Here is a 14,587-nt window from a genome sequence, read left to right on the forward strand (position 1 = left end):
TCATCTTCCCACAGAAGCAAGAATATTGTCAGCTATCCTGTGCGGCAAAAACTTAAGTTGTATTTAGCTACATAGTGAAAAGCTGGACTATTCAAAGTGTCATGCTGCTGGAAAGCACAATATTAACAACAGTAAAATAGGCAGGAAATAACCCATTTAGAAATCTGTACAACATTCAGCAACGGCTGAAGCTCATCCATAGCACAAGGTGTTCAGGAAACAGCATGGTAGGGAAGTGGGGAAAATGAGGAGGGAGAAAAGGATGCTATTATCTGCATGAGGACAGTTCTGAAAAGCACCTAAATTTGACCAGAGGTAGATTTCATTAATTTATAGTTCTCCAATATATTGAATTATCAAGCCTACACTCAGAGCAACAAGGATGTCCATGCAGGGTCTCTGCTTTACCACAGAAACTGGCAACTTAACCAACTCTGCTGTTACCATGAGTACACTAGCGCAGAGGTTTGTCTCTCCCATTAATTCCTTCCCACCTCTCCTAGACAGAAAAATCAACTTTTACATCTTTTCCCCTTCACATGATTAGTATTATACCCTAATGCTTGATAAAGACAACAGAATTTATAGCAACAAGTATCAGTTGACAGCATAGTAAGAGAAATTGGCAAGATATTTTAAAACTTAAGAGTTTTATAAGGACTTTTTTCTCAGAGATACTTCTAGATGCCAGGTCAGTTATCTCCTGGAAAAATTATACAACAAAAGACTGTTTTCTAGAAAGTTCCTGGAACTCATCAGAAGACAGGTAATTTAGCTCATAAAATGCTCTTTTAGAAGTCTTAAGGAGAACGATCACATGAGTTTGCACGGGGAAAACCTAGTTTGAGAATTCAGATCTCATCACTTTCAAACTCAAGAAAACACAAACCAAACAAGGACATGTAATCAAGAAACCCAACCCTTCATCTTCTAAGACCTTTTGACTTTTAGATATTTTATCTTCTAATTGTTCAGAGTTTGTACATCCTTCATATTATCTTTTTATGAGAATTAAATACAAGCTTAACTCAATATAAAGGAAGGATAGCACCAGAGTAGTGAATTACCAACTTGGCTATCTTTCCACTGACCTCAGAAACAATAGGTTATCCAGAACTGGAATTTCAACCAAATTATTCAGAAAGAATATAAAAGCACATATAACTAAAGACAGAATAAGTAAGGCTGTACAAAACCAAGATATAAGCATCTGTTTTTTCTTGGCATATCAAGGATAAAAAACAAGTAATTTTGACCAGAAAAAGCCAGTGCCGCATTTGGAAAGCTAAACGAAATCTATTAAGAACTTCATGAAGCTCAATTGGTAAAGACAAATATAGGATTAAATTCATGTCAGCTTACTTTTTACCTTAATCTGTGTCCCAGGTTTACCAGTGTAGCAACTCTATACTACTTCTATATATACATACATATAGATGTACAAATACCAACAGGCAACACGTTAATCTAGGGCCTGATTTTCCCTCTAGATACCTGTTCTCTCTTATTACAGAGTACTTAAAAATCCTTAGGTAGTTCTAACATGTTATGAGTGTGGGCAAATGAGCTACTTAACAGAACACCCAGGAGAAGACAAGAGAGCCAAAAAATTAAAGTTTATTTAGCTTAAATCCAATCCTGCAGAACATCAAAGTAAATATTTTTAGAAGAAAAAAAAACAACAACAAACACCAACAAAACAAAACAAAGCCCAAAGCAGCAACTGCCACAACGAATGCCAAGAACAAGAAACTGAGTAAGTGTAAACAAATGAAGTGCAATAAAGTTATGGCAGTTACTAATAGATTAATGTATACCATAATCAACTAACACTCACACTGTAAAGCAGCATCAGGAAATAAACTGAATATGGGTTTTGCTTACCAGTTTGTCCCAGCAGACTCACCTTATGTGAGTGCCACTAATGACACCAACCACCCTTATCATGCTGTTAGTTACCCTTCAGTAGCTGCTTGAGCATTTGAAGCATATAATCAAGTGTTTAAATACAACAAGGCAGGGACAGAAAGCTTTCATCATTCACATGCCAAGGTTAGACCTGAACATATTTAGACATATTTAATGGTCAGAAGAATTACAAATACATTTAACTGACTTGAGCTGTCCTGCATCTGGAAGGATTGGCCCCGAGATCAAGGCACCATACAACATTACAGCCCAGACTGACCAGGTCAACTGCTCTGGTATCAAAACTATAAAATAGCATAGTCCAGATTACAAACAGTATTCTGCTTTATTTTAGCTACTTTATACACAAGGCTGATAAAATAATATCTTGCTCTGCCAACACTGCAGGAGATCCAATACAGGAAGAAATAAATATTGTAAGGGAGGACAGTGGGGACATAATCTACAGGAAGCAAATCCACTCACCTGCCATTTTTTTTGATGTAGGTTGCTAAATAACCATGGTCTTCCCAGTTATGAACTGTTTCTGTCATTCCCTGCTCCTGAAAAATGGGCTGTAGAGCTTTAAGAACGGCATTGCAATCAGCTGAAAGATTAAGAGAGGGAAAAAAAAAAAATCAGTAAGGATTTTCCACTCAAGTCACTGCTTTCTTGAAAGGCTTTTTCCTGGCAGCCTGGACTAATTCTTCTTTGATAATCATTTGAATAATAGCTTTTATGTATCTTCTCTCTCCATCCCCAGAGATATTTCCCAGTGCACGGGGATCCAAACAGTTTTAAATCAGTTTTTAGACCTGAGCAAAAGTGGTTATCTACCATGGATGTAGTAAGAGTATTTTTATTATGGCTACTATTGGTCACCTAATGTATCACAATCCAGAGAAGTCCTTAATCATATAATTAATTTTTAAATCATTTAAAAACACAAACTATAATCCCAAAAAGAAACCACAGCACTGACAAACTTTGAAAAATGCTGAGCTGTAGGACAGGGAAGCCACAAAAGGCATTGAAAACTAGAGCGGGCAAACTCACCTATCTACTCTACCCCTACAGAAACATCCTTTTTCTATCATCCAGGTCAGAGCAGCCCAGTTGAAATCTCCACAATGCTATGGAAAAGATCCCTCAGAAGAACACACAAACTCACTCAGAAGTAAAGTTACTCTGGCAATCATCTTCAAAAGCAAGCTGAGGAATTGCCCATAAAGGTATTCAGTCAGCATATGCTGATTTCAGAAGCCTCAAGTTTGCTGTAGAGTTTTGCGGGGGTTTTTTTACCCACAACATTCTTCACTATGATTTTAGATTTTCCAAACAAGTGTTTCAAAGTTGCGAGCTTTGTCCCTTTATTTTGGAACTGATGAAGTGAGCTACTGGACCATACTCCTGAAACTTAGCAAGAACAAACCTGGAAAGACCGTCATGCCAGTGTCAGTGAGGAGTACTAACAAAATATTAATCTACAAGTTGTCCTAGTGAGGTAAGTGTCTTTTTTGCTTCACAAACACAGAACTAAGCCACTACAGTCATGCAATATTTCAATAATGTAACCAGGATTTAGAGTCTATCACAAACATCACATTATGAAGGCACAGCTTACAGCCAAATGCACAGACACATTCTTCCCCCACCACGACTTCAGTAAACAGTTATTCCCAAGGTAATTATTTTGTTTTAACCCCTGTCCCCAAGAACCATGTATGTTGCAAACTAGTAAGTGTAGCCTTACTATAGATGTAATCAGCAATAGTTTCCAGGATGCTACTGAGCTGTACAAGCTTCAAAGAAATGCAAAAAAAAAATTTGTAGCAAATAAATCAAAGTTCAGCTCATCTATCATCTCTATGCAACTCCACAGTATGCTAAGCTAAAAATCTGGTTCCTTCAAATCTGTATTTGCTCATTTGTAAACCCTGGACTCAATTATCCTTGGATGTTTTAACCAGACAGACTGAAGTAACAGATAAAATGTTTACTTTGTTTTTCAAACACAAAGTCCAGAGTAACCCAATTCCCAGGATATTTAGTAAAAGTAGAAAGGTTTTTGCTTCTTATTGCTCACAGATCAGATCTTGATGCATGTTCTGAGATAAGGACTTACTTTTCACCCTCTACACCTCACTCATTAACTCCCCATGTTGCAAACTGAGGGAAGAATAGAACCAGCAAAATCAAGTTCTGTTGGACAACAGTGAATAATTTAGCTGCTGGCCCCTTCTCAGTCAGCAGCACCACTGATGAAACACCACACACAGCCCATCACCACTATGAAGCTTCTTCCTTCCCCCTACCTTCCTGTCAAAATCCGCATTATTTGTGCCAGGAAGTTTTCAGACTTCCTATCCAGCATCAGGTAGTACCATAGCACAGGCAATAATTAAGGCTCAGACTACATAGTTTGTCTGCTCCAGTAGCTTTGATTACAGTAGTATTAAGTGGAACAACAATCCAGCCAACATGTTTCTCAGACATCAAAAGCATAGATGAAATGGGGCCGTAATTAAGAAACAGTTCTTAAACTGGTTCTAATCTCTGCAGCTTTGCAATGGGAAGGGAACTCCGCAACACTCACTTTAAACTAGTCACTTCTGGCAGGCATCAGCACTTTCTGGAGAAGATAGGAGCACTTGCTCCAAGACCAGTATATTCAAAAAGAATTTTTGTCACTTTAGACAAAAATGTCTAAAGTGACAAAAGGTCCTGTCTTCTTGCCTGGCATTTGCTTCTTGCCCCACTGCTTTACCTTCTCCATCATCTTTTTCAAACACATGTTCATTTCCATCCCTTACTTCTAAGTCAATGTTAAACAAGAACTCAGTTTAATAATGCATGCCATACCCTTCCAGGGAAGTAAAATAGTATGAAACCAAATTGAACGAGTATGCAACTAGAACACAGAACACACTTCTGCAGCTCCTTCAAGATCGCAGTAAGACGAAGAACAGACTGGAAGAACCAAAGTGCTCATACCACATTTAGCCTGTTTCCAACTGCTTCAAGTATTCCTGCTAGGTGCACTTCGGCAGACACCACAGGACATACCATCACTGATATTTTTCTGGTCCATGAACATACCATTCCTCACAACCTGCTCATCATTCAGCAGAAAATTTCTTTGCTAAGCAGTCAGGCACAAGCTTAAGCTCTTCCTATTACGCTATTAACTTTAGGAAATTAAAACAACAACACGTTCTTTCATCAGGTCTCCATTTAGTTATACCACACAAGATTTGCCTTGGAGGGCTAATTAATTCTCCAAAGTTGAAGACTCCTTTATAAAATGTTTGAGGCATAAGTGGCTGCTTGAAGGCATCAGGAAGTTTCAGCAATCTCAGGATCTCTCACTCAAATCTACTTGCCACCACCTCACTCCAAGCTCAGATATGCTATATCAAGAATTGATAAACAAAAAGGACAACGGTGATTAGAACAATAGGAACACTTCTGAATCTACATCAAAATGTTTATTCAAGTAGTCATTACTTTTTTTTACTATTCAGGAACAAAGGAAACAAACTCTGGTACCAAGCATGAAATACTGTTTTAAGTATTTGATAATTATTTGCCAGAAGGAATGAAAAATACCCAGTGTTTCGCCAGAAACAAAACCCACTGTGTGTAAGATTTGAGATATGTATTTTTCAGGAGAATTAATGCCCAGTTTAGCCAGAAAGCTTTTGAATCCCAGTACAACTGATGAGATGACTTGCAGCAGTTGCAGACATTCCTCTGAAATTTGAGGAGCAAAACAGCCATTATTTGACATTGGTCTGTGAACATGAGAGCATTCTCTCTACTGTAAGCATCTAATCTAGCTTCATGCACAACACCGGCTAGTGACACTCAGATACTCCAACACTGAACCACATAATCTGCTATTGAGCCAGACTGTCTCTAAAAATATTCTGGTTTAAGATGTCCTCATACCAGAGGATTGACAAAATCTTAGTAAGCTATGGGAACAGATTAGCTCTCATTTGGAAATATTCACCCCATTTCCAACTTCAAGTTTCTCTTAGCCTGAATTTAAATCATTTCCCGTAACAAGTGAGAATGCAACTTACCCAAAACAACAGAGCATATCAAAACACTTACATATGCTTCTGCATATATTCTAATGCAATTCTGATACACTTTCAATAGAGAAAGGTGAAGAAAATAAATCAAATTAAGTGTTTCATTAAGAATACATTAAAGAGTTAGCATACATTAGGAAACAAAAATGCAGAATATGCTGATAGCAAACAGCAACCTGAACAGCTGGCATATTGTTTCAGTTCAGAGCTGTTTAAATTGTTTCAATATAACAAATCACTGTGCTATGCAAGTCTGATATTCCTGCACACAGGCACCCTACCTGCCAATTCCAACTCCTCAAAACTGAGGAAAAGGAAATACAGAGACAAGGTGGGGTGTCAGGTACAAGTGATGAAGGGAACACACCTGAGGTAAAAGAGTCATTTCTAAGCAAGTGAGGTCTCAAGGGCAGTTCAAGAAGAACAGCAGGAGGTTGTGCCTTCAACCTGCTGCAGCAGCACACCTGACTGCTCTGGCACTAAGCCCACCTGAGTCATGTCAGGCAACTCACAGTGCCTCCGTCCTCCACCACTTACTGGAAATAGAGTTGGTGGAATTCTTGCTAGTGGTTTAAGTAATGACTTGCTGGTTGTGTACCTGAACTTGGATTTTTGTTATTGTGCAGGAAAGGCCAGAGAAAAGTGGCTGCACAGCTCTGTTATGTTCACACTAACATTGGAGACTTGGACAAAGATTATCCCATAAAGGTGATGTGACTGCATGAGCTATCTTAGAAAAAGTGTTTGTGTCCTAGTGCCATCTGAAAGCCCCTATATATTTTGTGTTACTTTGGCCATCCTTGTTACTGAAGTTGCAGTGAGTTTTTTGAGACTACAAAAGAAAAAAGTTTCCTTTTTTAAAAGTGATCTTAGGAAAACGGAAACAGCTTTTTTTTTCCTCCCTTGCATTCATTTGTCTAAAGCTGTGCTTCCACAGACCTCATTCTGGTGAGTGGCAGAGGGCAAACCAGTCAACTTTGTGAGAACCCTGCATGTGGGGAAGATCAAGGAAGAAGGTGGGCATAGATTTTGGAAGGTGTGTGGCACTCTTTTGCCCTCCTCCTCTTACCAGGATAGCAATCCTTCACATAAGCCAAACTGAAGAGTGAAGCATGAAAATAAAACTATGTGCTTATGCTTTAATGTAATGCTAGTTACCAAGTCTATATAGGGGTTAACTACCTAAATGTTCATGCCTGCATAAAGCAATCACATTGCACATATGAAATTAGGTAGGCTAACAAGTCTCGAAGCACAAATGAAGACTCATCTCTGCAACATACATATGGAAAGAATCAGAAAGCATCTGCTACCTATTTGGAGATCATTCACACTCTAAGACTAACTTAAAATTAGTTGTGAACATGAAAGCACTTATTAATAAATTTTATAACCAGAGACCACTTTGCCCCCCATATCAACCCACAGAGTGACTTCCTAATTAATACATTCTTGACTTCTGGGGAAAAAATAAATTAAAATCAAGAGACTTACTGAAGGCATTTTTCATTTTAGGATCACTCACGATGGTTAAATCTGACCAGCTGAAGAGTCTACCTGGAGGACTGTTAACACAGACACACACTTTTTACTAAGTCATATGCATTGACTCAAAGGCTTGAAACAGATCACTTAAGCCAAGCAGCTCAACCCTCTTATTCAACTTTTACCACATGTAGTAGCAAATATATTTATTAGTCTCCAGAATTCTGCCACCCAGAATCTCTACCCATGCAGTGGACAAGTAACACCAGTCAGAGTTCAGGAAGACAACAGGTACACATGGCCTCTGCATTATGCCATGTTCTTACAGAGGAAGAAAGATGCATCATTTGCACTGTCAGAGGCCTCTCTAGCAATCTGTAGCAGTGCAAATAAATAAGCAATGAAACACAATGATCAACAGGACAGCTCAATTATTATGAGCATCATTAATAAACTACCCAGAGACAGGAAAACAAACCTTTCGCTTTAAGTGGCTGACCAAAGTAGAGCCAGTAAAGTCAAGGTTAAAATACTTGCAGTATGTCTGAATCTGAAGCTACTTGACAGAAAAGAATGAAGACAAAGGATCACCTTTCAGCATCTACCTTGATTTTATTTCCACAAGCATCTGATTGTCATTTTACATGACAGAGGAGTTACTTAGAAAAACAAGCACTGCAAAAACACTTCTGGCTTGTTTACTGCACAAATACAGGATGCTTGTGGATTCATCAGTATTTGAACTCTAACTCCTGATGACTCCTGCAGCACAATGCACTACGGAAGAGTAAAAAGAACCCGCCACAGAGACCTGTAAGAGGGGTTTTATTTTGCTGTGTTCTGACAAAACTTTTGGAAGACCCTCATTGCTGCTGGAAGCACCTGAGGGACCATAATTTGAATTGCTATTACAGGAATGTTTTTCAGTTAGGTAAGGCAAATCCCACAAGAACATTCCATAAAACAAAACAAAGTTTAAGACACCAAGCATGAGAAACTCTGACAGCCTGGACAACTCTGAAGAAGTTGAGTATTGCCCCTTCAAAAAAAAGTCACAAAGAGGATAAAAGCACCAAACAACTGCCAGATTCCTACACTCTTCACAATGGTCACATGCAGAGTTAAAGAGGGTTTAAAAACTCTCCCCCATTCATTCTGATATCGACAAACTATTTCTTTCTGTATTTTTGTTAAAATATGCTTTTAAAGTAATTTTTCTATACCTAGCACATAAATGCAGCTAGTTATGATGTGACATCCTATTACAGTTCCTTTTTAAATGCTTATCTTCTGGAATGGAGCACAACAGCTCATTGGAGTCCTTCCACTATCTGCTAACTCTGAAAGAAAAAAGCATTTCAGGCCTCCACAAGTACCAGTGGCTTGCATTCCCTAAGTCTCACTGTTGTTTAACAATCCCACTAAAGCTGAATTAAGAAAGCTTTTAACACTTTATCTTTCCATAATTGCTACTTTACTCTGCAAGTCATAAACCTTTTTCCACTTTATACAAATTCCATATTCTTTAACACAGAAGCAACATTTGCTGAGACGCACACATGAAATATTTGCCGCACTGTTCGGGACAAGCCACGAACAGTATCATTTACCTTTTAAGCATCTAAGTCTCACAACAGACTCTTTCACGACTTACTGTTTAGTGAAGTTTCATTTTGCTATGGAAAACAGCATTTCATTAAGCCCATTGCAACACTATCTCAACAGATTATCAGAGCTGAGCAGTAGCCAAAGAGTTAAACCAAAGGTAATTGCAAACCAACATTCTCGTACATAATTCTGGCATACCAGCTTTACACTGAGTATTTACACAGCCAGAAATCTTCTTTCTCATGATGTGTATCTTAAGCCTTAATATCAACAAATGTGGTTTCATTGCCTCAACTCCACTCACTTCATTTGTCTCTCCCAGTAGTGCACAAACTGAAGTACACCAACTGGCATAGAAAGGCTGTTCACTATTTAATCCTTAGCACCTGCTGAAACACCTGTAGCCTTTCCATCAAAAAAGCAGTAGAAAACACTTGATAACAGAACTTCAGCACTCCCAAATAATACCAGCTCTCCTATTCACTTACACCTCTCAAGCCACTTTCATCACCTAGCACTTGACCATCTTCTAGAAATGTATTAAGCAAAGGGATTAGTACTTGCCATATGTACTTTGTTTTCTAAATAGCAAACCCTTGGAAGGAAAGAAAAGTCAGAGAGGTGTACCTGAAATGGGAAGTACTGATGTGTCAAAAACAGCCTTCATTTTCTGAAGGAATCTGCTCCATAGCCTCAAACCAGACCCTCATGGAAAACATCTCCCATGCTGTTAACCTTCACCTTTACAGTGACAGTTCCTTCATGTGTGAGCAAGCAGCCATTGTGAACTTGGCATCATGCTGGATAATCAGATAAATTATATTTTCAGAGTTCCAGTCATAAAGCATTTTAATCTTCAAAACTAGAAACCAACAAGGACAAGGAATGAGTTCATAGTAGGCTTTACTGCTAAAAATGGAAAGCTATTAATTCCTGCATTAACACCTCCTGACAAGCCCCATTTGTGCTCTGACACAGAGCAGGCCAGTTCTCAGTCCAGGCCTGTCAGAACTAGAGTGTGGAGACCTGCAGGGCTCAGCTCAGAACAGCCCAGCCAAAAGCACAGGCTGAGCCCACACCACTCACAGAGGCTCCTAAGGGAACACAACTGAAACAGACCCATTCCTCAACTGCAGCTGCAAAGTAGTTGCAGACACAGCTCTAGCCAAGGTTGATAACACAGTTGCATATTCTAGAAACATTTACTGGAGTCTTGTTTAATCTTTATTTACGTGGTCTTCACATACTTCAGGGAGTCAGCAAATTTTGTGAGCATACCATAAATCAAGGTAAAGAAGAGATAAGCATATCACCTGCATGTTATCACTGTAATCAGATGTTTCAGCACTTCAGACAATCCAACACTTGACAAACCAGTCAAATTTTGCTTCAAGGATCAGAGATGTCATTCCCCCACAATATGTTCAAATATGCTTAATATGTTTTTACAGCTAAATGCAACCAGCTCCAGCCTCAAAAGCAGTATCTGTCTCATAAGAAAAAACAAAGCCTTGGCATCTCTAAAACAAAAGATCTCTAAACAAAGTGCTGGCATCATCAGACAACAAAAGCGCCCATCACAGAGAACATTAAGTTAAAAAAATAACTCTACATACAGCTAATGGCTCAAAGGTTTTATTGATGAGTTTTTCCTTCATAATCTTAGACACTGCCAAGTATTTAGTACTAATCTAAGCCTTTCTCCTTCATAAGCAAGATTGACTTGGTTGAGAAAAAACTAAGTTTTCAAGAAAAACATCAAGTTTTTAATACCAGTCACCTCTTCCTGCTTTCTGACATTTCCACACTTAGTATGGGATGAACCATTAGTCAACAGCTAGAATTGCTGATTATCTGCTAAGTAAATCAAACCAGCACCAGCATCAATTCCAATTTGTCTTTACTACAGCAAGATACAGCCCAAAACACATGCACAGCTGAACTCGTGTAGTTTTCACAGGTAGAAATTCAGGTAGAGGTTTCAGACACTGTAGGCAGGAAAAACCAATACAGTACCCCTCCTCTTCTTCCAGTTCTCTTAAACACTCCTCTTTCTGGGAGATTGTCCCCTCAGAAAGGCGCTTTTTTTTTGTTAAATTAGTCATTAAAGTAAGGAAATTCAACTATAAGGTTTCAAAGGGAAGCAGAACTCAACCTTGTCAACTCTTTGCCCCCCTCCAAAATTTAGACCAGCACAGCCAAGAATAAGCACATAAAATTGTGGTAGAGCACTATGAAGAACATTAAGACTTCCAATCAAAACAAAGACAAAAATGAAAATATTAGCATAACTGCATGCAGATCAAATATTTAACAATTTGATAGCCTAAGTAAAAATTTCAACTCTGAAAGACTATTTAGCAACAGGTAATCACTGCTCTCCACCAGGTCACTCATCTGTGCTCTGGCCCTAAATATTAATGGCACAACTGTCTGTGCCACTGCACCATGAACTATATATAATCCCCCCAGCAATAAGCCCACACAGTAAACCTGGAGACAAAACTGATTTCCAAGTAATTTTCCTTTGCTCTGAAGCAAATGAAAAGGCCCATATCTCACAACAATCTCTGTATTATCTTCCCTTCCCCCCTTAAAGAAAACTGAAGAACATTGATCAACAACCAAGAAAGCTAAGTTTATCTGACACATTCATGCACAGATGGAAACACTCCCATGCACGAGCACATTTACAACATACAATAAACCTAAAATCAATTCTGTACAGATATAAGGCATCAACTATCTGCATACTCTAACTAAATTACTTGAAGTGTCAAATTCATCACTTCAACTAACAAAAAGACATAATTAAAGCTCCTGATGCCCCAGTTAAGGCCATCAATCTGTGTCCATTTCATAAATATTGAAGTAACTTTCTTGCATTTTAGGATAGGGAACACTACGCTGTTTGCCTGCTAAAATTGTCTGTTTATCTCTCGGGACACAGATAAGCAAGGTACTTCTGCTCAAAGGACTGAGCTCTACAGTTGCTAATTTAATCAGCTATTGAGAAATCCATTACCAAAAGTCAGGCTATACTATCCAGCTTTCAAGGATTCAACGCTGCTTATATTCAATTGACTATTATTTTTAAGGACTAATAGGATGCCTAATTAAGAGATACACCTATAAAGACAGGCAAAAGGGCCTTTCTTCTTTTGACTAATATATGGATTTTTGTAGTACATGACAAAATGCATTGAAAAGTTAGGAAGAAAACAGGCAGCTTTTAGTAGAAGTACATAGCTTCATTCATCTCATACAGCCCCATTCCCAAAATAGTGTTGTGTTACCCCATCTCAAACCAACACAAGAGGACTTGTTTCCTCCTCTAACTCCCTAGACCCATGTTTTGATTGACACTGTTGGCTTCTCTCAGTAATTCGAACAGCTTTACAAAAGTGATGATGGCACACACATGGGCTCTCTGCTTAAGGAGAGACTGGACACAGCACTTAGTGACATGGTAGTGTTGGGCCATAGGCTGGACTTGATCTCAGCGGTCTTTTCCAACATGACTAATTCTGTGAAATGCCTACTATTAGTTACCATTATCGAGATCCTTGCTGAGTACACATTCGAATCCTGAAGAATGTACATGACACAGTACAGTCCAATACCCCAAGGAGAACTGGACTGCCTGAAAAAAACAGAGCTGTTATTGATGGGTTTTGTCACATGCCAAGTCAGCCAGCAGGAACAACCCACCAGGATCTACACTACCCCCCAGCACAAGCAGTTGCTAATAGATGCACAAGCACTAACACATGACAAAATCCCACCTTCCTCATGCAGAGCTGTGTCCTCTGGATCCTTTCACTGACACCCCAAGTCATAGAGAACCTCAGAAGACTGAGGATGAAGTCACACAGAGAAAAGAACATTAAGTAACAAACAGATCCCAGAAAACTATTAACATCTCAGAAGCACTATCTCATCCTTTATGTTTAGTCTTGATGCTCAAAAGTAACACTGAAGCCTTTGAACAGCTATTATATTCAGAGTGAACACAGAGAAACATATACAAATTTATTTCATCAACCACATATAACAACTCTCCCATAAGCAGATACTTTAAAAAGCACCATAACCATACACATTTATTGCAAGGTGCACTGCAATGAATCCCTATTATACAAACTTGCTTTCATAGTCTTGCCTTCCTACAAGCTACCGATCCCATTTATCTGGACTTCTGTAAAGCCTTTGACACAGTCCCCCACAATATCCTTCTTTCAAAATTGGAGAGAGATGGATGCAATGGGTGGACTGTTAGGCAGATAAGAAATTGGTTGGACGGTCACATCCAGAGAGTAGTGGTCAACGTCTCAGTATCCTTAAGAACATCGGTGATAAGCAATGTCCCTCTGGGGTCCATACTGGGACCAGCATGACCTACAAGAAAGGTGGGGAGGGTCTATTTACAAAGGCCTGGAGTGCCAGGATATGGGGGAATGATTCAGCATTAAACTAACACCTTCAACACAAACTACACATGTACATTCATCAGTTCTTCCTATTCAGCCAGTTCTTTATGCTTTGGGCCATAAGCACTAGACGACAGGGAAAACTCCAGATAAAAACGTACAACCCAACTTCTGAGCTGTCATGGGTGGAGAAAGCTCTTCATAACTCATGAGGATGTCTACTGTGTTGAAACTAACATAAGGGAAAAAAAGACTTCCCTCCTAGGATGTACATGGCAACACTTCCGCAGCTGATCCATCACCATTTAGGCACATCCATTTTGGTCAGAGAAAGGTATAAACACTGTTTTCAAAAGCAAAGGGAAATGGAAGAGAAAAAACCTACCTGAAAGCAAGACAATAGTTAAAACTGCCACATTCTCTAATTAATGGCATCACTGTTTGTATCACAGGGCAGCTAACATACCTGTGCCTTATTTTCAAAAGACCTAGTGCTACTTGCAATTCTGACTGCTCTACAGAAGTCAGTTACTGATGTAGCTCTTGAACCTGTGACAGTTCAGGGAGCTACACAGGCAAAGAGGTCATGGTGGGGGTTAGGCAGTGTCGACAAAAATAGCTTTTACACTGGTTTAGCTTCCTGATTCTGCTCACGCTCAACCAGTCAAGCACAAGGTGCAAGGAAAACAGCAGGACTATCTCATTTGCCATGAGGTCACCATTAGAGTGACTAAGCTGATCTACAAAAATCTCACTCTAAAATGGAAATCGGACAATTTTCAAGGTAAAGCACCATAACACCCCCCTAAAGCACACTGTCTGGGATGCTAACGGTAAAGCACAATAACACCACCCTAAAGCACACTGTCTGGGATGCTAATGCCTTCCCCTCCCTGCTCCTGGCTCTCCAAAGCGCACACACAGCAATGCCACAAAGGGCACAGCACACCGAAGCCCCTGGGGTCGGGAGGCTCTGCCTCAGATGAAGCTATTGGTAGATTTCGTCTGCGGATGCAGGAACTGCTTTCACCTCCCTCCCCCCACAAAGGGCGGGCG

The 14,587-nt window shown here is 39.4% G+C and overlaps 1 protein-coding gene across 2 annotated transcripts in view; it reads right to left on the reverse strand.

Moving 5' to 3' along the window:
- SMS (spermine synthase) overlaps positions 1-2,522 on the reverse strand; it is a 31,051-nt gene extending 28,529 nt beyond the window's left edge. Inside the window, exon 1 of one of the 2 annotated variants that reach the window (XM_009079192.1) lies at positions 2,395-2,512. In XM_009079192.1, the coding sequence (XP_009077440.1) occupies positions 2,395-2,462 (68 nt within the window). In that variant the 5' untranslated portion in view covers positions 2,463-2,512. Of the gene's footprint in view, positions 1-2,394 lie in introns of both variants that reach the window. The other variant, XM_009079193.1, reaches the window with a different exon arrangement.
- Between the last annotated feature and the right edge of the window lie 12,065 nt (positions 2,523-14,587).

Source organism: Acanthisitta chloris, unplaced genomic scaffold, assembly GCF_000695815.1.
Source record: "Acanthisitta chloris isolate BGI_N310 unplaced genomic scaffold, ASM69581v1 scaffold4007, whole genome shotgun sequence".
In the NCBI taxonomy this organism is placed as follows: Eukaryota; Metazoa; Chordata; class Aves; order Passeriformes; family Acanthisittidae; genus Acanthisitta; species Acanthisitta chloris.